Source organism: Rhyacophila brunnea, unplaced genomic scaffold (genome assembly GCF_057557595.1).
Source record: "Rhyacophila brunnea isolate RB1 unplaced genomic scaffold, BYU_Rbru_1.0 scaffold_4, whole genome shotgun sequence".
In the NCBI taxonomy this organism is placed as follows: Eukaryota; Metazoa; Arthropoda; class Insecta; order Trichoptera; family Rhyacophilidae; genus Rhyacophila; species Rhyacophila brunnea.
In genome coordinates this window covers 7416684-7439255 of record NW_028233068.1, presented here as the reverse complement: position 1 = coordinate 7439255, position 22572 = coordinate 7416684, and the positions used below count along the sequence as shown (strand labels likewise).

The window sequence follows — 22572 nt, the reverse complement described above, 5'->3', positions numbered from 1 at the left end:
TATATTGAACATACATGACTTGAAATCACCTCAGATGTATACCCACTATTAGTGGTTGTAGTCTGAGGTATTTTCAAGTTATGTATGTTCAATAAATGATTTTACTAAATTACTCGACTAAATTTGTCTATTCATACATGTTAAGGCCATGCATTAGTTGAGGCACGGTCTAAAAAGATCGTTGCTAGGCGATGTGCGGATTGCGGGTCGCGGGTGCAAAAGACGCCTGTCAAACGAAATATTATTTCTCATATAAATCCAACATATGTCCATTTTATGTTCTGTTTATTATTCTATTAGTAACAATAATAATATATTCATTGACATGTTTTCTTTTTAAAGTAAATGGGTAACGTTTTTAGTCATCTTTACACGATTTTAGAATTAATTGGCCCGTCGCCATCACGCAGCAAAGTGACGTATGTCTGACTCGACGTTCTCTCAAGGAATGCGAAGCGAGTACAAAATTTCGTCGCGCGTACAGTTGAAAATTATTTAGCGTTTCACTGATGCGTCACCTTAAGTTACAAAATTACCCGCCACTCGACTAATCCGAACAAGCCTTTGGAGCAGTATAGCCATGCATATGCGTCGTGTTACAGTTTTCAAACTTCTCTTCGAATTTCAATTGAAATATTATTATTATACATAATAGTTTGAGTTCATACAAGAATATGGCGTCTCCTAATAATGTAACTTATTCAATTTATTTTTAATACATTCGTAGATTGTTGCAGTTGGTTACTACACCCCTCAATTATATTGAATAACTTAAGTATACGAAAATATAATAATTAAAAGATAGTACAGGTGTATAGAATTTTGTAAAACAAATGAGCTTTGTTGAATATTTTCTTATAGAATTTTAAATAAACACTATTTTGTGTTATATAATTTCTCAAAAAACAGTAATCAAATATTACCAGATAAAAACAATTAATTTTATATACGGTAAATTGTACCTCGAGTAATTCAACTATAGCGTATCCGCCATAAGAAATCAGATAGCTAAATCGGACACGCTGTCCCCATCTTTTTACGTATGTAACATTGTATCGTTGACGCAGCTAATATCCATAAATTTATTAATTACTGAAGTCATTATCAGAACATAGCTCAAAAACACTGCTAATCAAAAACATAACACTGTTGAAATTAAAATGGCATTAATGCTTATAAAATATTACATCTAGTGAGTAGAAATAATATCGATATTAAAAACCACATGGAACTGCAGTAAATTCCATTAGCCACTGCGTGAGAGAAATGTTAAAGCGAGACAGCATGTATATTCAAGCTATATACCGTCCTAATTTGGATCGAGCATAATTCGTTATATATTTTCCTATTATCTAAAAACTAGTACAATCAAGAAAAAATATACGGAACAGTCAAATTTAATTGACAATCTAATTTGAATAACATAACTTATTTACATCAGCCAAATAAACAGTACATAGGTAGGTACTTATATTTTTTTTTTTAAGTTGAATAGATTTAAAAATGAAAATATTTTACAACATCGGGATCGACAATTTAACGATTTCCTGCCTCTGATCACTAGTCTCGGTTCTTGATTATTTGCTGCCAAGTATTTTACATAGCATAATCAACAATAGTTATGCACCCAAATTTACAAGACTATCTTACATATTTTAAGATTTGTGTCGTTTAGTGTCGACTCCCGGCAGTTCAGGATTTGATTTTTCGCAAATTTTACATTGCCGAATCAAACGAATCTTATCCATATTCCAGCAACCTATGCAACCGTCGCTGTAAACTCTCTTTCTCTTTTGAAACATATCAACGTTTTGGGGGGCGTCGACATCGACAATCGGTCCAGCTGAAGGTCCGGGCGCACCGAGCTGACTGACAGCTACAAGTTTATTACCCACAGCGACAAACTCATCGCAGATTGCGGTCGGTACACTTTTTACATGGTGGGGTCTATCTACGCCATCTTTTTGAACATTGTCGGGTATTAAAGGGATTAAATTCTCGAGAAAATTTTTCCTAGGGTTATAATCTGCAGCATTGAGAGGCGGAAGTGCAATTTGACCTCTAGCGATAAGATTCAAGATGGGATCATTACTAATGTTACCGGAGCTGTTTCTCTGCGCATTCATATGAGATTTGTCGGCCTCGGATGGCTCGTCGATAATTGCGAAAGCTTTGTATAAAGACTCGTAGCTTTTCCTACGTTTTATATGACCACTGTAACATTTACCAGTAGTCACTTTTTGAAAGGCGGAGCTAGGTCCTGCGGTCGAATTGTTATCGTTGGTGCAATCAACAAAAGAACCAAGATTGTCTGTCTTACTGCGACTACTTCGTTCGCTAAAATTCACCAAAGATCTATCTACATTATTATCGATGCTTGCATCACCTACAACACACTCGGATGCATTCCTTTTCTTATAAACTCGTAGAGTGTTTGTTGGTAAAGTCTCCAGGAAAGTCTCAGATTTAGATCCTCTGGCGGCGAGTCTGTTGACCGCGGATCGGGATGCGGCGGGCGACATCTTGCCGTGACCGTGTTGTCCTCGAGCTTTACTTGTCAACGAGGCGAGCTCCCTGTTGGGCGGTTGGTCCACAGATGCCTTTCGCGGCCTTATGTTTGGCCTGCCTGCAAAAAGTGGGAGGTTTGATATAGATTTTAAAACTTTTCACATGGGTATATAAAATGAGATTAGTTATAAGAATGCAATGGGTTCGGTTCTGTCGAAATAATATTCAGAGCCCTCGAGTTCTAGAGTTTGATTCTGTACTTCAAAAAAATATAATCCTGATTTGGTTGAGGAACATAAAAATGCCTTTTCATAAATTTTTATTATGAATTTAAATTTAGTAGAATCTCTTTACAAAACCGGATTAATAGAATGTTTAAGAGAATGTAGAATGAATAAATTGTTTGTCGTATGTATGACAGGGATTTTACAAATATTATTAATGGGCAAAATGCATGTGATTTTTATAAGAAACATAAAATAGGCCTATGTGGAAAATGCATTAAATTTTTTAACTGACACAAAGAAACAAGTATGGAAGAGAATGAACACAATCAGTATACAATTTGAAACTTTTCAAATTCTCCTGAAAAGACAATAAGGCGTTATGGAAATATGTAAGCAAATAGTGTCGGTTGATAACCTCGTGTCGGTCCCATGTGCAGGTGCGACGGGTCAAGCTTAATCTGACTGCTGAAGTTCTTTAATGTGGCCGATGATGACTGGTTAGATGAACTCGATACGCAGTTCAGTGCGGGAGATACTGCAATATCTACAACAAAAATTCTAATGATATTACATTCGTATCCGAGGGCAAGAGGAATAGAAGTGGTAGTGCCTTTGCCAGATAGACAAATAGTTACTCTTCACTACTCCTCAAGAATGACTGTTTTGTATTGGCCAAATTTCATGAACAATTTTATCAATTCGCAGACTCGATAATGAACAATTGCCAACCAGAAACAGCTATTAGACAAGATTCACACATCAATTGGATTGTCTCGATGATTATACAGTAAAACCTCGTTAATACGAATTCCACGGGACCGAAATATGAAATGTATGGGGGGGAAAAAAAATTCTGATACAATTCTTTCAAATTAAAATCTGTGCAAATACCATGTGTCATTAATCCATTGATTGAAGTCACCAAGTAATGTACGTAGGTATTTACCACTATGTGTTGAGCCAGAATTATAAAAAAATATGAAAGATTTTTATATTTCCAATTTGTCAACACAATTGTTTGGCATAGGTTGTCAAGTAAAACTATATGAAAATACAATATACAAGTAAATTACCTACAGCCCTGAAACATAGTTTTACCTTTGAGTGGAGTGGTATCACTGATGGGTCATAAAATGTCAGGATTATTCTTAACACTATACGGTCCGCGAATTTTCGCGAAGAACCTACGCCAATATCCGGTATTTTTTAATGAAAATCAACAAATTTCGATCGCGAAGTTAAAAATGATATAACTTTTGAACCTATTGATATATTTCAATAAAATTTTCAGAAAATACTTAAAATATATCAATGCATCAAATTGTGTCATTTATTCAACACTTGTCAACCTCTGGCCCGCGTTCCATAGAGGTAAAGTATATAATTTGTAAATTTTCGTATATTATTTATTATATGTTATTAGATTAGTTCAATTTGTTAAATATAATGTAAAGGAAACAGCCTATTGATATAAAGCATCACAATATATTATTTTTTAATTAAAAAAATATAATAAAATATTCAAATACAAAATGTTTTACACCGCTATAGAATACGTATCAATTCATTTTTAGCGCTAGCTACTCATATCTCTGATTATCAAATATAATAAAATAACAAAGACTTCACACAAACTGTGAAGTGTTTAAAAATAAATGCACATTCATTCCCGAAGCCGATAAAGGCAGTGCAGTGGCGTGCATATTTTCGAGTAAATTCAAATAAATAAAATGCACGCATATACATTCCCACCGCTTATTACAATTTGGTATTATTGTAGGAATCGAGACAATCCAATAACAGTGCAGAGGCGTGCGTAAAAAATTCATATAACAAAATCTATGAGCAATAGGATTGTAAAACAAACATCTACATTCCACAAAAATATTTGAATCAACACTCAATCTTATGGATAATACCTTTAGATAACTGGCTAGGCACGAAATAATTATTATCACACTAAAGCTGAAATTATTTGAAATAGTTTATAAAACTATGAATGTAAAATGAACTACCAACTAATACACTTTTTTTTAAATTATACGAAGAAAACCAATTACCAATATGTAGATGTAGAGGTACTTTACACTCTTTGGACATGTAAATAGTTTCTTTTCGAAGTTTATGTGAGGAACACACTTTACACTTTCTTCTTAAACGTTTATTAGTTGCGGAAATCCCCGGAAATATTTGATTGTGATTGAAAATTACACTAAAATCTCCGATACCTTCAGTCACTGGGAATATCTGACATACAATCCGCATAGTTTTCCTCTGTTTAAAAACGAATGGTCCTCCATTTTTAAAAGTTTTTTTGGAGATAAAACTAATAAAAAATATATATCCTAGCTAAAATATACTTAGATTAATTATTTTTTCAATGAAATTAGTGCAATATAAATAATAATAGCTATTATTTATGCAGTTACACAAGCAATAATCTCCCGAAAAAAGCGAACGAAAATGACAACGCGATACAAGTTCACATTTATAACTGTTCTCATTTTCAAGTTAAGATTTCTATCATGGATGATGAAGCATGGTGGATGTTTCATGGGTAGTAAACCATTAATGACAAATTATCAAATAGGATGCAATTTCATAGCTAAAAATCGCGTTCATTTAAAAAAAAAAAGAATGCAGGTTCATAAATGGGTGACTACCACTGAAAAGGGTCGACAATTAAATTTCGAAGTTGAAGTGACGACACTGGAATATAACATTGAGTGTTTATTACCTTTTTTGTTTACGTCTCGTGATTCACCCGTCTAGAAATGGGCTTGTAACTAATAAAAAAAATGGTATAGGTACAAAAAAATACTGAATGGTATTACGTCCGCCATCTCTGTAAAAACCCCGAAATATTTTTTTTCCATCATGCTTTTACTTCTTGCACATGTCATTCAACCATCTGTCGATAGATCTTGCAACCAAATATTAAATTTCATATTTATTTTTCACAGTAAAGATATGCCTATGTGAGGACGCCACGTAGGCGTCACCGGATCGTAACGTTCGGCTTGCAAAGGACGCCAATGTGGCGTGACCGGACCGTAAAGTGTTAATACCTTCATAAAATAAGTAATTTATAATGTTTTAAAAAAAGTCTGTCACTTTTCAATGACTGGCTCATGAAATAGTGTACTTTATTACGATTTATTGAATATTTTTATATGCCAGGACTCTGAAATCATTTCGTATTGCGAAATTCGAATTAAAGGTATGGTTTTATATGAAAATAATGTTCGAGGGATTTTTTTTCGCAAAAATTTCAATTCACGGCGAATTTCGAATTATCCGTGTTCTTATTATGTAATGAGGTTTTACTATAGTAACAGACTCAACTAGTATGACATATAAACGTAAACTTCATATTTTCTTACTTCAAACGTCACCGCAAACTACTGGAGTGTTTACTGATCGTGTTCACTACATTTATATTTAAAATTATTATTGCCTGTTCAAATATTGATTAACATCTGTGTGACAATGTTTGAAAGCAAATGTCAACATTATGCCACCATAACGAGCATATTTTCGGCCATTGTTGCCAATTTTTGCACAAAATCATTAACTAAATTGAACGTAGTTATGCAGAATGTAGCCAGTCCACAATAATGTCAAGCTGAGATAATGGCACTTTAGCAACAACATGATATTAAAAATGTAAAATTTTATTTTATTTGAAGAATAATTTTTTTGCAGCTTGGCTATTTTCAGCAAAACGTAGAGAAAACCTTCTCGCATCTGATCTATATCATATCTAATTTTTTTTATTTTTTGTGCACTGGCTATTTTCTGCATAACCATGTCCAATTGTCGAGGGTGATCTGGCGAGAATATAATATTTTCTATTTTACTCCAGGTTATCCAAACTGATTCAAAATGACATTCTTATGATGCCACACCGACGATCGATGGGAATTGCATCAGTTTGTGTAATTTGAGGATTAAAAAGATTGACAGTTTTAAGGTAAGTGTAACGCGGCAGATCGAGACTGAAAAGTCATTAAATATTTCACCATTAGGCATGGCAAACACTGAACTATTAGAAGATTAATGGATGAAAATGTGTAAAGTTCTAATCAAATTGAGGTGCATGTCGCCTATCACGTGAGGTCACAGTAAGCTGCCGCTACGGAAAAAAAGTGTCTAATGTCGTTTTTCTTGGTGTTTAAAATGTTATCAGACTGATGCTCCCATCCCGTAGCACATTTTGAACCTTTAAACGAACATTGTCCATTAGCAAAATCTGCCAAAATCACCAGAACAATGAGGTCACCTCACATTGGACTGCACTGCATCGACACCTGCATGCCTCAATGAACGTTTTTATCATACATGCCTTTAATGAATAATTAATAATAATTCAAATTACTAATACATTATAGTTGGCACTCTTCATCAGTGTCATTCTTCAGTGAATTTACAGAGATGGTGATCAAAATATTCTGCAAAATGACGAAACCATAGATCAAATTTGTCATTTTAAACACCAAGAAAAACGACATTAGACACTTTTTTTCCGTAGCGGCAGCTTACTGTGACCTCACGTGATAGGCGACATGCACCTCAATTTGATTCGCGCTTTAGTGTCAAGAACTCTTTCCGAGAGGTTAGCTAGATTACAGCTTCCTGTTCGAGTGTTCAGAATGGTAACTGATGGAATTCATTGCCAATGTCCAGTAATAGACATGGTTCCAATAGAAGAAGGTGACATGATATTATAATAATAGCAAACCTTTGATTCCCTTTCCTCCGGACACTTGGCTGTGGGTCAACTCCTGGTACTTGACATCGCATTCTTCAATTCTCTTTTTCAGTTCAGCTAAAATGATTGCAAAACTAATATTAAAAAAATTGGTAGTACCTGTCCAATACAGTAGACAAAAGCTTACTATGTTAATTTTCATTTGTCTAAATTAACACGGAAGGCATTCCATACGCAAGGCGGTTATCGACAGCTATCTACAATAATCGGTTAATTCGTAATATGGCGAAAATTTAGGTTTGGTAGACATGTCGGTCAAATTCGGGTATGTTCGTCATGGGGGATACGCCCGAACCCAAGAATTTTGTATAAGTCAGACATATCAACATAACCTACAATTTTATTAGTTATGTCATTGCGATTGCTGCACAAAATGTAATTGCAGTAAAACAACTATTATGTTACTACTACCTGCTACTAGCCACTCAATATTTGACAGCTCGCGGGGAACTAAAAATTAAGACGGCGGCCATGATGTAATCATATTTAAAAACATTCAGATCATGTATCTCAATTCTCAACATGTAAAATTGAGATATTCTGTCTCACTTTATATGTTAACACAGCCAAGAGAGGGGCTGTTAAAAGATAGCACTTTTTGACAGTTCAGACGGTTAACTTATTTAATTAAACGCCTGAATACAGAAAGTGATAAATGTGATATATTTAACACATGTAGCTCTTTTTGGATGTTATGTGATTTGTTAGAATAGCTTGCAGATAATTCAAAATAAATAATAATACATAAATGTAATTTAAAAAAAAATGTATAATAGATGGTTCAAATTATCTATCTTTCGCGTGTCGATCAGAAAATACATACTATAACATTATAAACCCGGATACAGTGATAAACCGGTCAGGACTTTGGAGCCCATCACCAAGCCGCGACAATCCTGGTTAAAATTGGATTACATGGTAAGACTAACGATAACACAATAGTATGTGCTTACGAACCTTCCAATAAATCTTTTTATGCTTTGCAAAATGTTTCTGAATATTTTCTGCCATTTTGTTATCGACTTGATTACAATGTTTTCAAAAATTGGAACTGCGCAGAAGGCCAGTGCGTATTTCAGGCTTATAACACAGCTGGTGGGCATTCGAATACATCCTCCCTCAGTTGTCCGGACATACGGTTATATTACGCATAAAAGTACCAAGTTGATTTATTGGAAAATGTAAAATTATTATATCAGATAATTGCATCTTGAAAGTTGTATTTACAAAATTTTGATTTTTAAACTTAAATGATTCGTCATTAGATAAAAATGTTACCCATATTTCCATCTTGATCCGCCTGACGTCTTGATAACTCTTTAATGTGTCTATTCTGGTTACAAAGCTGCCGTTTGTACAGTTTCATCTGTAAAAATTATTGAAACTATTGAAATATACATACAGTCGAACTAGGTTATTACGATCTCGGACATCTCGGATGTAATGACGGACATTTTGGTTCATTCGTTGACATTTTCATTTAGTCGAATTTTGCGCAGGCCGCACTTTTCGGTTTGCGCGAGTTACAGTTTTCCCATCCATACACACGGGCTTCCCGATACAAACTGGTTTGCGCAGGTTTGTGGTAAAGCATGAGCGTCTAGCCGGCGCGCATTACATTGATGTGTTTAGATTCATCAAGATATTCACGCCATACACTGATATAATAGGTTTTATAGTGGAACAATTCGGCCCCTTAGAGTCAAAGACACCTATCATAATTTTTAACAATTTTGAGTTACGTGTGGTATTGGACATTAAATGACATGTCATGTTAAGTGACAAAGAAACTTATCAAATAATTCAATGGATAAAAGATAAGTCAATACATATCTCCTGCAAACACGTTCTTGCTAATGTCTCTTTAATGTAAATTTACTTCTGTTTGGGGTCTCCTGTAAAGTAGAGAAAAATGAAATACGTTTTTTTGACTCTAAGGGGCCGAATTTAGCCTTGAAGGCAGATTGCGATGTCTTCTAGTGAGCATGAATTTAGTTATTGTTACCTATACGATTTTCGACTGCTCTTACATGAAGCTTATTGCATCGTTTTTTTAGCTCGACATCGCTCTATATACGTCATATTTTCTGATGAAACTACCGGAATTGATGCTTATGTGAAATGTTTATCGTAAGTCAGAGTATCAATTATTTATTGTTAAGTTATACGGTAAATAGACAAATAAAGTTACAGCCACCTGAGTAGATCTACAAGACATTGTTTGGAAAAACACGGCCGCAAAACACCTATTTATAAGGCGAATGTATTTTTATGAAATACGTAATTGAGGTTAGAGCAGACACTAACAAAACTAAATGTATGTTGCTAGAAAATGAAGATTCTTAGATGCACCAAAGGCAAAACCTCCAGAGATCACATAACAGATCAATAGCCAGAAATTCGCGAAGTTAAGGAGAGGGCCAGATGGGGAAAATAAACAATAAAATTGTGAAACGTACACTTGGAAAGGATTGGCGAAACTAGGACTCAAACATCGTGATGCACGGAAGGATCACTGCCTGTCGTCAACCCTGAAGATATGACTGTACTTTGCAAAAATCTGAATTAAACAGATTAATTGTCTACGATATAATACTAATAAGAAGATCAAGTGAAATATTTTTACCCTTTTAAAAACTCTGCAATATCTCTTGGAGAGCTGCAGAATGGTTCGATGGTTTCTGAAGCAGCGATTTCTGATACATAGCAATTCGGAACCGTTGTCGGGCGAAAACGGCTGGTTTCCATCGGCACCGGAAGCTGCTGCTGCTAAAAATAGTATTTAAACCCTAAAACAAATGCTGTTATCTGTCTCGTCTCCAAAAATAAAATTCCATGAGTTATGCAGACTGACAATTTAGACGAGTTCATAGTGTATAGTATTTCAGTTGGCGTTAATCAAAATGATTTGTGTTAATTGACATCTATGAATATAATAATTCAGTTTCACTTACAATTTGGATCGGGTGGAGGTGCATTGAATGGCTTCCCGCCCATCATCCTTTGCCGCAATTCAGGTGAGATTTTATCATCAAAGTGTTCGATGGCCATACTGGATATGTCTCTGAGCTCTTGCAAGACCTCATGGGCCCGGGGTAGCACTGGAGAATGTTCGACTATGCCCAACAATCGATCGATCTCATCGATAACCTGTAAATTTATTATAAAAATGCAACAAAATAAAAAAATAATATATACGACAACTTCGTATGTAACACGACTAAATAACTTAAATACAAAACGGTTTAGGTCTAATTCCTAAATATATTTTACAACCAACCTTTCCCGGAATGAAGCAGCAGACATTTTGATCGATGAATTTAGCATAAGTCATGCTTAGCATCGATAATCGTGTTTCAATTGACGTCAGGATATCATTGTGTTTTGCAAATGCATGGAATCTATAACAATTAAACAATACATAGAGAATAAACAATATACAATACCATAAACATTCTGGTATCTTAGTAAACAGTTAATTTGGTTGAAACACCAAGATTACACCTAGCGCAGACACAAACACTTGACTGGGACATGTCTCAGTTGTAGTTTAAATAATTCTTCCTTAACTTTTGCACTGCCAGCCAAATTTTACTAGGTCAATACCTTTAAACCAGCTATTTTTTTGGAATAAAATAAATCACGTGAAAAATATGAAATACGCATAGAATGATAAAAAAATTGTGATACCTTACCAAATTAACACATTTCTCTATTTTTTGTCAACGATTTCACACTAAAATAATAAATATTATACTTATATCAAAACTTCAGATCTTAACACATTTGCGGACACATGTTAGTGATACACACATATTAAAATTAAAATTTTTTAAATTTTCGATTTAGATATATAGAAATAAGTGAACTCTTTAGATACGACACTATCTAATGGAAATATGTTCGCACCATGACACAAGTAGCAGGGAACATATTGTTTTAATCCAAAATACGACTTCTACAAACGTTGTGTCGTATTCCGTTCCACAGTACAGGATGTCAATGGATGTCCGGTCATATCACATCTCACAAAATATGACGTCTATAATAGACGTCATATCCGCGAATGTGTCACTTTACCATAGCCACTTTATACACTGTATTTTTCTAAGGAAAGGTAAATTTTGAAACAACGTTCCACACATAATGCCACATTACATTGTTTGCACAAATGTATCTCGATTCTCGTAGTACCTTTTTGCTGGAACACACTTTTTAGTGGATGGACATTTCTCCATAAAATGTCTCTGAATCTGATCCACTATCGGAACAAAATACCAGCCCATCAATATAGGCAGTCGATGTAGTGCAGACAACAGTATTGTTTACAATGGTATAGTCATTATACTCTAAAAACTTAGGTATTTCAAATTTCACATCACTAACATTAGATTCGGCAGTTTGTCCAACACATTCCCTTCTGCAAATAAAATCTTCCATAGTAAACCGTCGGATCCAGATGGAATAACAACACTGCTTCTAATGGCAATATTATAAATACAGTGCAATGTTTTACAATACTAATAACCGGAGCAAATATAGAAAATATAATATGCCGATATGAATATAACTACAAAAAAATCACATATCAAATTCATATGCAAAAAAACAATGTTGCTCGATCACAGGGCTTAACCGCATCCGTAAGACTATAACTTCACGTAAGCTCAAACTGTAAGATCAATAGTGTACAATTATTTTGATGCATAAAGATTGCTCCAAAAGTGGCAGCACAAACAAAGTCTCCTCCAAATCAACCCGGCCCGCACCATATTCAGTCTTAATCGAGCGTATCAGCAGTTTTTTATGCCTGGTAATGTCTCAGGAGCAGATTATCAAGACTGAGGTCACCACAGTCTCAAGTGAAGTTTGACTGCGTTTATCGATTGACATAATTTAATAAAAATTATAATGGCAATGGGCAGCGAAATAATATCATTTAAGACTAGGATTCTCGCATTTGGGATTTTTCCAGTGGCATAAAAAATATTTGGATTATATTTTACTCATCTATATCTATATTATATTTTTGAAAATTTTAAATAATTGGTTGATAAGTATATTATTTACCTTCTTTCACTTTCTCTGCGTGGTAGTTGCGTCTTTATTGCTTTTAGGCTGAGAGCATGCCGCCTTTCAATGAGTAGGAACCCTCGATTCAGCATTCGTTGACAGATTGAATCAAAATCCTTGCAGATCTAAAAAAATACAGCCATTGGAGAGCCAGAATTTGGACTATAATATATGAACTTTTAGTTCTCGAAACCTTCTACTTCATGGGTGTTGAGGTTTCTGACACCACACATGGCAAATATTCTTCTAGGGGCTAGGGCTAAATCAGATTTTCGTTTATTATCAAAAATAAAATAGAACAAAGCTCCGGCTAGTACTTCTTACCATTTTTATTTTTGCATTACTCACTTGAGCATATAAGAAACTTTAGATGGCGCAGATGGGCACTTTATTAATTAATATACCTACCAGTTTGTTTGCAATATAAAACATTAAAATTTTTCATTCCGGAAAAATTTCATCAAAACGTGCTAGTTTGCACCAGTCACAAAGATTAGTCGACCAAATATAACTATTTTTGCTTACTTGTGCCGCAGTTTTTTCAGTTTATTCAACAGTTTATTCCATGTATACAATTATATTAAATATCTTTTTCTGTCGGCGCAGATGCTTTCCGATCCAATAATTGTTAATTTAAAATTTGAAATTTTTTGATGCATCATTATCACAAATTAAGATTATATTAGGTTGGGGTAAGTTAGGTTTGGTTTGGTTTGGTCTAAAAAGAAAGTTATAAAATCTCATGCGGGCATCTGCGGCAAATCTACCCTATTTTTAATTATCAAGAAAGAAAACTCAGTACAAGTCTTTCTACTGGAAGCCAGGCGGGAACAGTGGCAATTTTCATATCCGATTTCGGCAAACATCATGAATTCAAGAATAATAACCTAACCTAACCTAACAAATAATCAAGTATATCGGCTATTTTCAAAATCCACTAAATTCACGAGTGCTGGTGATATTTGGTACTAATCCTGATGTTGATCCTGGTACGATTTGTAACTATGGATGAGATGGAAATTCACCACTATCAACCAAAGTACGAAGAATCGAAACAATGCTGGCATAACGGTTCCGTCAATTTTGTCAGCTGGCAAAGTGAGATGGTTTCAATTTTTTGTGATTATACTGACATTAACAAGCTGATTACTTGGATATGGGTAAAACAATACAGAACACTCTCAATAATCCGACAACTACTATAATCCGCCGTTATTTTTACTAGTTGAAAGCACAAAATCAAGCTCTATAATTCGCCGGTATTCGATTGTCAAATTCAGTAGTCCGCCGCGTACAAGTATACAACGCAAGTAGACAGGTTTATTTTGGAAACTTCTTCATAAAACGTACCAGGGAAGAAAGTGCCCAAGGACCGCATCACAATGCCGCGCTCCAATGCAACCGCAGGTAGACAGGTTTATTTTGGAAGCTTCTTCATAAAACGTACCAGGGAGGAAATTACCCAAGGACCGTATCACAATGCCGTGCTCCAATGCAACCGCGACACACAAACTGAGGCTTTTGGTCATAGGGAAAGCCAGGAATCCTAAGCCATTCAAGAATATCTGCCACACTGAACAACTGGTTGTGTCAAGTGATTTACTGTTTAATATTTAGGTAGTTTATCCCTAGGTAGTACCCAGTTTATAAATATGTATAATTTAGTAAATTTATGTACTTGATTTGATTATAAATAAAACCGTAATTTGCTAGTACAAATTCCTCAAAAAAACTATTTTTACAAAATACCTTTTTTAATTTTTACCATATTTTGTATGTATGCACTGTAATTCGCCGTTTTCACTAATTGGACATTTGTCTGGTTTTCGGGGTGGCGGATTACTGAGAGAGTACTGTATATGGAACACACCACATTAGTAAGCCCAACTGAACAAAGAAATCAAGAAGAGACCTGGAATGCTGACAAAAATTGTCATTTGTCTTCAAGACAATGCGCCAGAAGTTGCGATGACTATGCAATGGAAGCAAATTACCGATAAACCATAGAACAGACATGGGAAGAATGTCATTCTGGATCGGACCGGTAATGATTATACATACTTTCGCTGTGTTATCATATTGTTGATATATTATTATGGGGTAAATATTGGTATAAAAGGTTTTGTAATATTTTGATCACCTAGATTTATAAATTGAACTCATTCCGTTTTTCTTATGTTCACTCGTATATTTTTAAATATAGTGTACAATCTTGGACATTATTCCGCTAAGATACTTTGTCGCCGATCTGTGTATGCTTTTGATCGATATAATAATAAGATAAATCTATGTAAGTAGGTACATCCGTAAATATTATTGTTTTCTAGAACAATTCAGTTACACAATGGTGCGGAATACTTAATACATTTCAGCTACGGGTGGCAGCTTAGAGAATTGGGTCTAAATATTATAATAAACATCAACTCCTTGTAATTTAGAGTCACGATCTCCGAATGTATTAATACATTTTACTTACGATCCTGTTTTTGGCTACCTCATCGTAGGTCAAGAAGGAGAATACGTGCTCGATCATAACAACTGGCAGATCTAAAAGATGCATGGTGCCCTGATCTTGGGCCCCGTAGTTCTCAAATGTCAACATTACTTTTCATTTATGTTAGAAATACGACAATAATAAAACAACACCCGACAATTTTCTACGTAATTAATGTCCGTTCAAGCTGACAGAAATGTGCTGCCACACGTATAATGTTTTGTGTTTTTTTGTGTTTAATATTGCCAGCATAATAATACGACGTCACTTCAATTGTTATGGATACACGAACAGAAAAAATCTATTATGTCAACAGTCTAGTCCAGGGGTCGGCAGTTTGTCAAGTGAGAAGAGCCAAATGGTCAAGGAAACAGGATAACAAAGGTACCAGAGAGCCGCATATATGTAATATACATGCTATGTAAATGGATATGGATTTTTAGGGGGGGGGGGGAGTTCAAGATTTTTTATTAAAAAAAAATTATAGAACGGCGTCCATTCATCGCTTTTGATAACTTTACCATATCTGGCAAATAATAGCTACCTATTTATTGAATACATGATTGTAAATTCTCATCCGTTATTCTGCTTCTAAGTTTATTTTTTATTTTGTTCATAGATGAGAATGTTTGTTCACATTATATATGTAGGGCCAAAGATTGTGAGAATATCGAAAGCAAATTTTATTAACGCGTCATATATTTCAGGCCGACTATTCCATGTAAATTTCGTCTGTTCTGGTAGAACACACTAACTGGAGAATACTAGTTTTGAGTAATTTGACTTTGAAGTTGTTAAAATGTTTGAAATGGTTTATCATGTGAGTTTTTTAAGTAATCGTAAAAAGGATGACTTTAAGATAAAGACTGTTTATTTATTAAGAACGTTTCCAGACGGTAAAGTTTGAAATAAAGAACATTTTGGTATAACTAACTCAATATGTCTTTTTTTCGAATTAGTGTCTTCTGCCAGAACAGTGACGATTTATTGTTTCTTTTTTAGGCTATTGTTTTATAGCTGTCCACTTATATGCTGAGAAATCAAATTGGATTTCTTTTTTTCGAGTTCTTCCAAACGGCTGGTCAGATCTGTGAATTTGTTGCTCTACAGTTCCTTGCTTTTTAAAGCTATTAACTGCATCTGGAGTGAACCAACATCACTGTGTCGAACAATGTCAAGTTAAGTTCATTGACATTTATTTTGAGAGGACGTACGATAAAAGCTAGTGTAGTTAGTCTTATTTTCTCTGAACTGGTAAAAACGTTCACCAAAACTGTTTTTCATTTTTCTCTATCTCACAAACTGCAAGGCTGCTTGAGATGAGGTGAAATTGGAGTTTATGTCTGAAGAGCTGAAAACGTCTATGCAAAGAGCCGCTTATGCCGACCCCTGGCCTAGTCAGTGGAAGGAGGATAACTAATCAAAATTCCGTTAAAAAACAAAGTCATTTTAAAACAATCACGATGAGTTTCACATGTGATTAATTATAAGGCCATCCGCTCACGCAGAAACTAAAATCTGACGAACCGGTTGGTGATGGAACTCATAAACTGGCCAGTGACTAATTCCTCGCACACGGCGCTACTGAAACCTAATAATCCCATAAACTCAAACTGTCAAACCCATTGTTTTTCCTACTTCATTCTAAGCTTTTTCCGCAATATCTTTACAAGGATATTCTGGCAGCCTGTAATTATACAGGCAGGAGTATTTCTCAACATCTGCCACATATAATTAAAAATCGGTTCGCCCATCCTTAATTAAATTTTGACGTCTTGACGTCTTGTTATTGCTTGTTTATTTCAGTCCAGTCTTACCAATTTTGGTAAGAAAATATGATTTTCATTGAATCTACTGGTATTGGTACCACTGTTTGACTGATAACTGAGAGACTGGGAGACTAGCATGTCGCGTCTCCTAGGTTTCAGTTGCGGACGATTTGAAACTGAGAGATTTCAGTCTTGCCGTCAGCGAGCCGTCATCGAAAATACATTAGCTAGATACTGGAGTTTCAGTCCCGTCTTTTTTGAGTATTCATGTGGGCGGATGGCCTTAGTGGTCCAGGATTTGTGCAATTGGCTACCAACGATTCTCAAACTTCAGGCGAGTCAGGTTCAAAATTAATTAACGAAGTGCTTTTTTAATTATCTTATTTTTAATTTATATACATAACTATCCTCAAATATTATTAATCCTCTTCGTAGAAAATCATCACTGTTTCTGAAGAAGCTATTAATGGGCTCCAAAACCCATAGGACAATGATTACCTACGTATGTACATATAAAAATAATGATAATATAATAAATATAGGTGGGTGATAATTAAAATACGAAAAGTTTTATAACAGCAAATCATGGATTTATTAAAATAATTAAATATTAGAATAACTAGGTACACAAGGAGCAAGTAAACATAATAATAAAAAAATATTGCACAATTTATTTTGGTAATAGCATTCCAATTACAAAACAATTAAATGCTTTGATAATACCTACAACATAATTAATAAACAACTTATTGTAGTAAATTTTAATGAAAACCACACAATTTAATAGTTATTGTGTTTTACTTGGTTAGGTAATATTGTTTTGTTTTTTTTCACACAAAACTTAGGTACCAATAAATTAAAAATATGACTAAATTTAATAACATTGCCTGAAAGAAATAATTAGTACTTATTTAATTAAACTTAATATATAAAATATTGCACATAATATTACAACGTATCTAATAAAAATACGTACCTACTTAAATACTAAAAAAATAATAATGTAATGGCATTAGATAGATTTATTCATGTCGATCTGTTTGTAATATTAGGAAGAACGATTTTTAATTAAAAATAATTTTATTGAGCTCAACTATCGGTAGAAACATTATAATATAAAATAAGTGACACAAATACGCTCGGTAATTAATTTTATTATACTATTAAATTTTTAAAAACAAACATGATCCTATAAAATAATAAGGGCGGTATTTTGCCAAGGGATGTCACTGTTTAGCTACATTTTTCTCCGAAATTGGAACTTTAGAGTACCTTCAAAGGCATTTTCTCGTAAGTTAAACATAATATAACTCTACAAACCTACATTGGGCTTATTTGAAAAATACATAAATTAAAAAAATATATACCTATACTTACGAAGTAACTGTCACATATTTTTTTTTATGAAAAACCTCTCTATTGAAGTATGTTTCGAAATGTTTCTAGGTATCTCAAATAAGTTTACGAGATTAAAGTATTATTTTTATCTACGCAATACTTAAAAGGCCATGCATTAGTTGAGGCACGGTCTAAAAAGATCGTTGCTAGGCGATGTGCGGATTGCGGGTCGCGGGTGCAAAAGACGCCTGTCAAACGAAATATTATTTCTCATATAAATCCAACATACGTCCATTTTATGTTCTGTTTATTATTCTATTAGTAACAATAATAATATATTCATTAACATGTTTTCTTTTTAAAGTAAATGGGTAACGTTTTTAGTCATCTTTACACGATTTTAGAATTAATTGGCCCGTCGCCATCACGCAGCAAAGTGACGTGTGTCTGACTCCACGTTCTCTCAATGAATGCGAAGCGAGTACAAAATATCGTCGCGCGTACAGTTGAAAATTATTTAGACGATCAGGTATTTAAAAAAAACATAATTAACAGCAGTAGCAAAGGGTGGAGGTAGGCTGCTAAGAACTGAGATAAATAGTGCGTATTAATCTTTGTCAGTCATACGTATTTGTTTTTATTTAACTAAGACTACAATTTACATATTATGGAGTCGGTTATTTTAAAAAAAAACAATTAAGCCCTGCCTAAATTAAGCCATAATAGTTTTGGGCAATCCGACAAAATCGTGCACAATTTTTCATTCATACTTATTGATTTTCGTTGAATTAAGAATACATTACACATGTTGTTGGTCAGTTTTTTTAAAATTCATTAAGCCCTGCTTAAACCAAGCCATAATATATAAAAATACCATTCTATCTATAAAGTATCCAAAATAATGTATGATTCAATATCATAATTATAGATGTGTTATAGATAGAGGAGTATTTTTTGACTATTATCTATTATGGCTTGGTTATCGAAGGGTTCAATTGAATTTTAAAAACTAACCAACACCATCTGTAAATTGTAGTCTTAGTTCAATGAAAACAAATACGTATAACTGACAAAGTATGGAATTTATATTTACATCGCATCTTAACAACCTACTTCCACCCTTCGCCACTGATTAACAGTTTAAGACCAATGAAACCGTACAATTATAATAATTTATACTAATCAACTGTAGGGAGTTAATTTGAATTTGATTTCGAATTGATTTAAATTTCGTACTATTTATTAAACAATAATTATTGATTACAAGCTTGGTGTTTAGGTACCTACCATATACAATTGTGCACAGTCCCTAATGATACCGAAATGCGAAACCCGAGTCACTTAAGACGATACCAAATCCAACTAATAAACCAATTAATTAGTACCTATAACTGAATAAAATATTTTTTCTTTAATTTATTTTTCAATTAAGACAAGATTTCAATCAGAAATAAAATTGCTGATTCCTTGATTCAAAAATACAGAAGATATTCGCCGATAGAAATCGAACGCATGGTTGGGAAATTTAGGAGTGGTTAGGATTGCACCGGTTGCATATTATATTTTACTAAAGTAGTATTTGATGCAGGTTCAAGTCCCATTCGGTACGAATATTTTGGTGCTGAGGCGTTCAAAATTATGCAGGTAAGTCCTAAGTAAAAGTAGAATATAATAATAATTCAATAAAAAACAAACAGGTAATATTAATTACAGTTACCTACATCATATGCCACAATTCATAATGGGTACTGTCTCTCAAAAAGGTACTGATCTGTTATTTTTTCTGCATGTAAGTATTCTTGAAAAAACTTGATGAACAAAAGTGAACCTTCACTTATGTAAAAGTACTTACGGAGAAATTTAGAAAGAGTGTTAAGCTAATAATTAATTCAAATTAGGTACAGTCATAAAACATTATGTTTTAGAAAATATTACAATTTGACATGGTGATGATAAAATATATTTGAATTTATGACCATTCACCATTCATACAATATTATTTAAGGTAAGTACGTTTTAAATTGTGCGTATGAGGACCAATATTTTTTCTATAACTAGGTAATTTAAACTATTTCGAAAGTATATTTTTTAAATGAATTTATGACACATTAATTAAGAACGAAATAGTCTCCGACATACAAAAGGCAATTCATGAATCATAAAAACCATCAACAGCTTTTGAGAATGCATAATATATTTTTATTATCGTCAATTCATAAAACCGAGATTGAAGTACCTATATAATAAAATAATATAATATTATTATTCACGTCGTATTTCGAAAATGACGGTATTTTCAAAGTATTTCAGAGAAAATGCGATGCCTGGGGCAACCGATATTTTTTAGCCCCAATTCTTCTAAATTCAAAATTATGGGGAAGAGTAGAGTAGTAGTAATTTTTTTAGGCGGGGGATTCGTTTTGAAAGAAATACCAAATATTATTTTAATTAATTTTTAAAACAGCAGCAGGGGGCCGGGGTTAAAAAAAATCTACAAGGTGACACTGGATTCCACATTTACCCAGCTTTCTCGTTGCTTCAACCACGGAACAACTTACTCACTATTACAGATCCTTTTCCCATACCCAGACACCCAGGCGCCTTGTCTTCACCTATGAGTTATTGCAAGCTTGCCGAAATGAATGAGACCAACTCGTTGAGAAGGCCAAGTCATCCGGGTCTCGATCCTCAGTTATGAGGTTCTGAGTAAGACTAAGAAGAAGTAATATTCTATTTAACTACATATATGTATTTTTTCGTTTCTGGGGGGGGGGGTCCGGATCCGATCCGACCACCATAGATCCTGGCCTGGGGGCCCACTTCAAGATGTGGGGGCTATGTGCTATACACCCATGTCCGCATATTAATGCGATATTAGGAATAAAATATGCAATTAAGTCAGATAATATGAAGGTATATGATTGAATCCTGTTTCACGCTTACTTATAAGAGCAATTTTACATTATTATTCTATTAACTTTATGGTTTATTTTACTGTAAAATGGTTCACAGATAGTTAACTTTAAAAAATAAGTTTAGTAAAAAAGTCTACATAACCTGCAAGTTATCTTTGCTATACAGTTTACGGACATAGATTAAAAACGCATTAAAATGTACTTTAATTACACTGTTTATAGGTACACTATTTTAATAAAGTGGCAAAGAAAGCATTTCGTTTCGCCGTATTATTTATTGTATTATTAAATAAATTATGGAACAAACAGCTGGTGCGTTCAAATTTTATTTGATTGAGTTGAAAAAACGTGATAAGTAAAAGCGTTTCGGCAGTTAATTTTCCAGTTGGATTTTAAGCCTCGTCGGGCGCAGACGTTTTGTTTTGGTACCGTTTTGTGACCTGTAGGTACTAAGAGATTTTAAAACAGTTATAATTACTATAATATATTTTAAACCATTAGAATAACAGTAATGTGTTTTTCATTGTGTTATTATACACAGCATTTTACACGATGATTTTTAAAGGGAAAAGTCGTTCGTATATGAAAAATCTGTATGTATATTGTTATAAGTACAGATAGAAAGGGACTTGTAATGTTTTATCGTCGTACGTGACTTGGATCAAAATAAACATTTTGAATTACAGTGGTGGTCAAGTGAGTATTAAAATTTTAAATCAATACGTATGCAGTGATAAAATAAAAGCTCAATAATTAGAAAACGATACGAAGCTTTTAGTTGTAAGCTTTTGAATAAATTGCGTATTTGTGATAGTCTCAATTGGTTCACCTTCCATAGTATTCGAATTAAATGTCAATATTATAGAAATATATCAATTAAGTATTGCAATGAAAGTGTTTGTGTTATTATTTTTAGATATATTACGTGGATGTCAAAACGTATTATTAATATTATTAAAAAACGACAAATAAAAATAAGCCAATTTAAAGTATATGCCTTGTTAATGGTACTGGTAAAATAATTATGGCTATTTAAATAATAACAATGTAATAACCTTTAAAGTAAACTAAAAACTTGTTTGACTATTTTTATGATGTGATAATGATAAATAATTAATCTTAAAACTAAATAATAATTATTTTGTAAATGGCTTTACATACATAGCATATCAGAATAATTATCCTTGATCTGCACGTAACAATACTATATTAGTACCAACGGGTACTATTTTAATGATATACCTAATTATCAGCTTCATCGAAAAAAATTACCCAATTATTTGTTTAAATGTTTCTGGTTCTTGTGCAGGTGGGGAGTGTTGGAGATTCTTCATTGTGATCAGTGGTAGGTGACCTTGGCGTGGTAACCCTCCGGTCCAGCGCGGTAGGACACCTGCTGGAGTCTTCCATCAGGCAGCAGGACGTGGTATGCTCCCGAAGCGGTCTCGCCATCTGATGTTTCCTTGTGACCGAAGTC

General features: G+C 33.7%; 1 protein-coding gene across 3 annotated transcripts; it reads right to left on the bottom strand.

The window, feature by feature from the left end:
• Positions 1–344: 344 nt before the first annotated feature.
• pall (F-box protein pallbearer) lies at positions 345–15273 on the bottom strand. 3 transcript variants are annotated; one of them, XM_085954177.1, is made up of 9 exons: positions 15056–15273; positions 12577–12704; positions 10787–10907; positions 10461–10656; positions 10133–10275; positions 8785–8872; positions 7477–7563; positions 3151–3279; positions 345–2626 (listed from the first exon to the last, which is right to left on the bottom strand). In XM_085954177.1, the coding sequence occupies exons 1-9, from the start codon at positions 15179–15181 to the stop codon at positions 1656–1658; spliced, it is 1989 nt and encodes a 662-aa protein (XP_085810303.1). In that variant the 5' UTR covers positions 15182–15273; the 3' UTR covers positions 345–1655. The 3 variants fall into 3 exon arrangements, with proteins under 3 accessions (XP_085810303.1, XP_085810304.1, XP_085810305.1); XM_085954178.1 differs by having other exon boundaries at positions 10133–10272; XM_085954179.1 differs by having other exon boundaries at positions 1485–2622.
• Positions 15274–22572: the final 7299 nt, after the last annotated feature.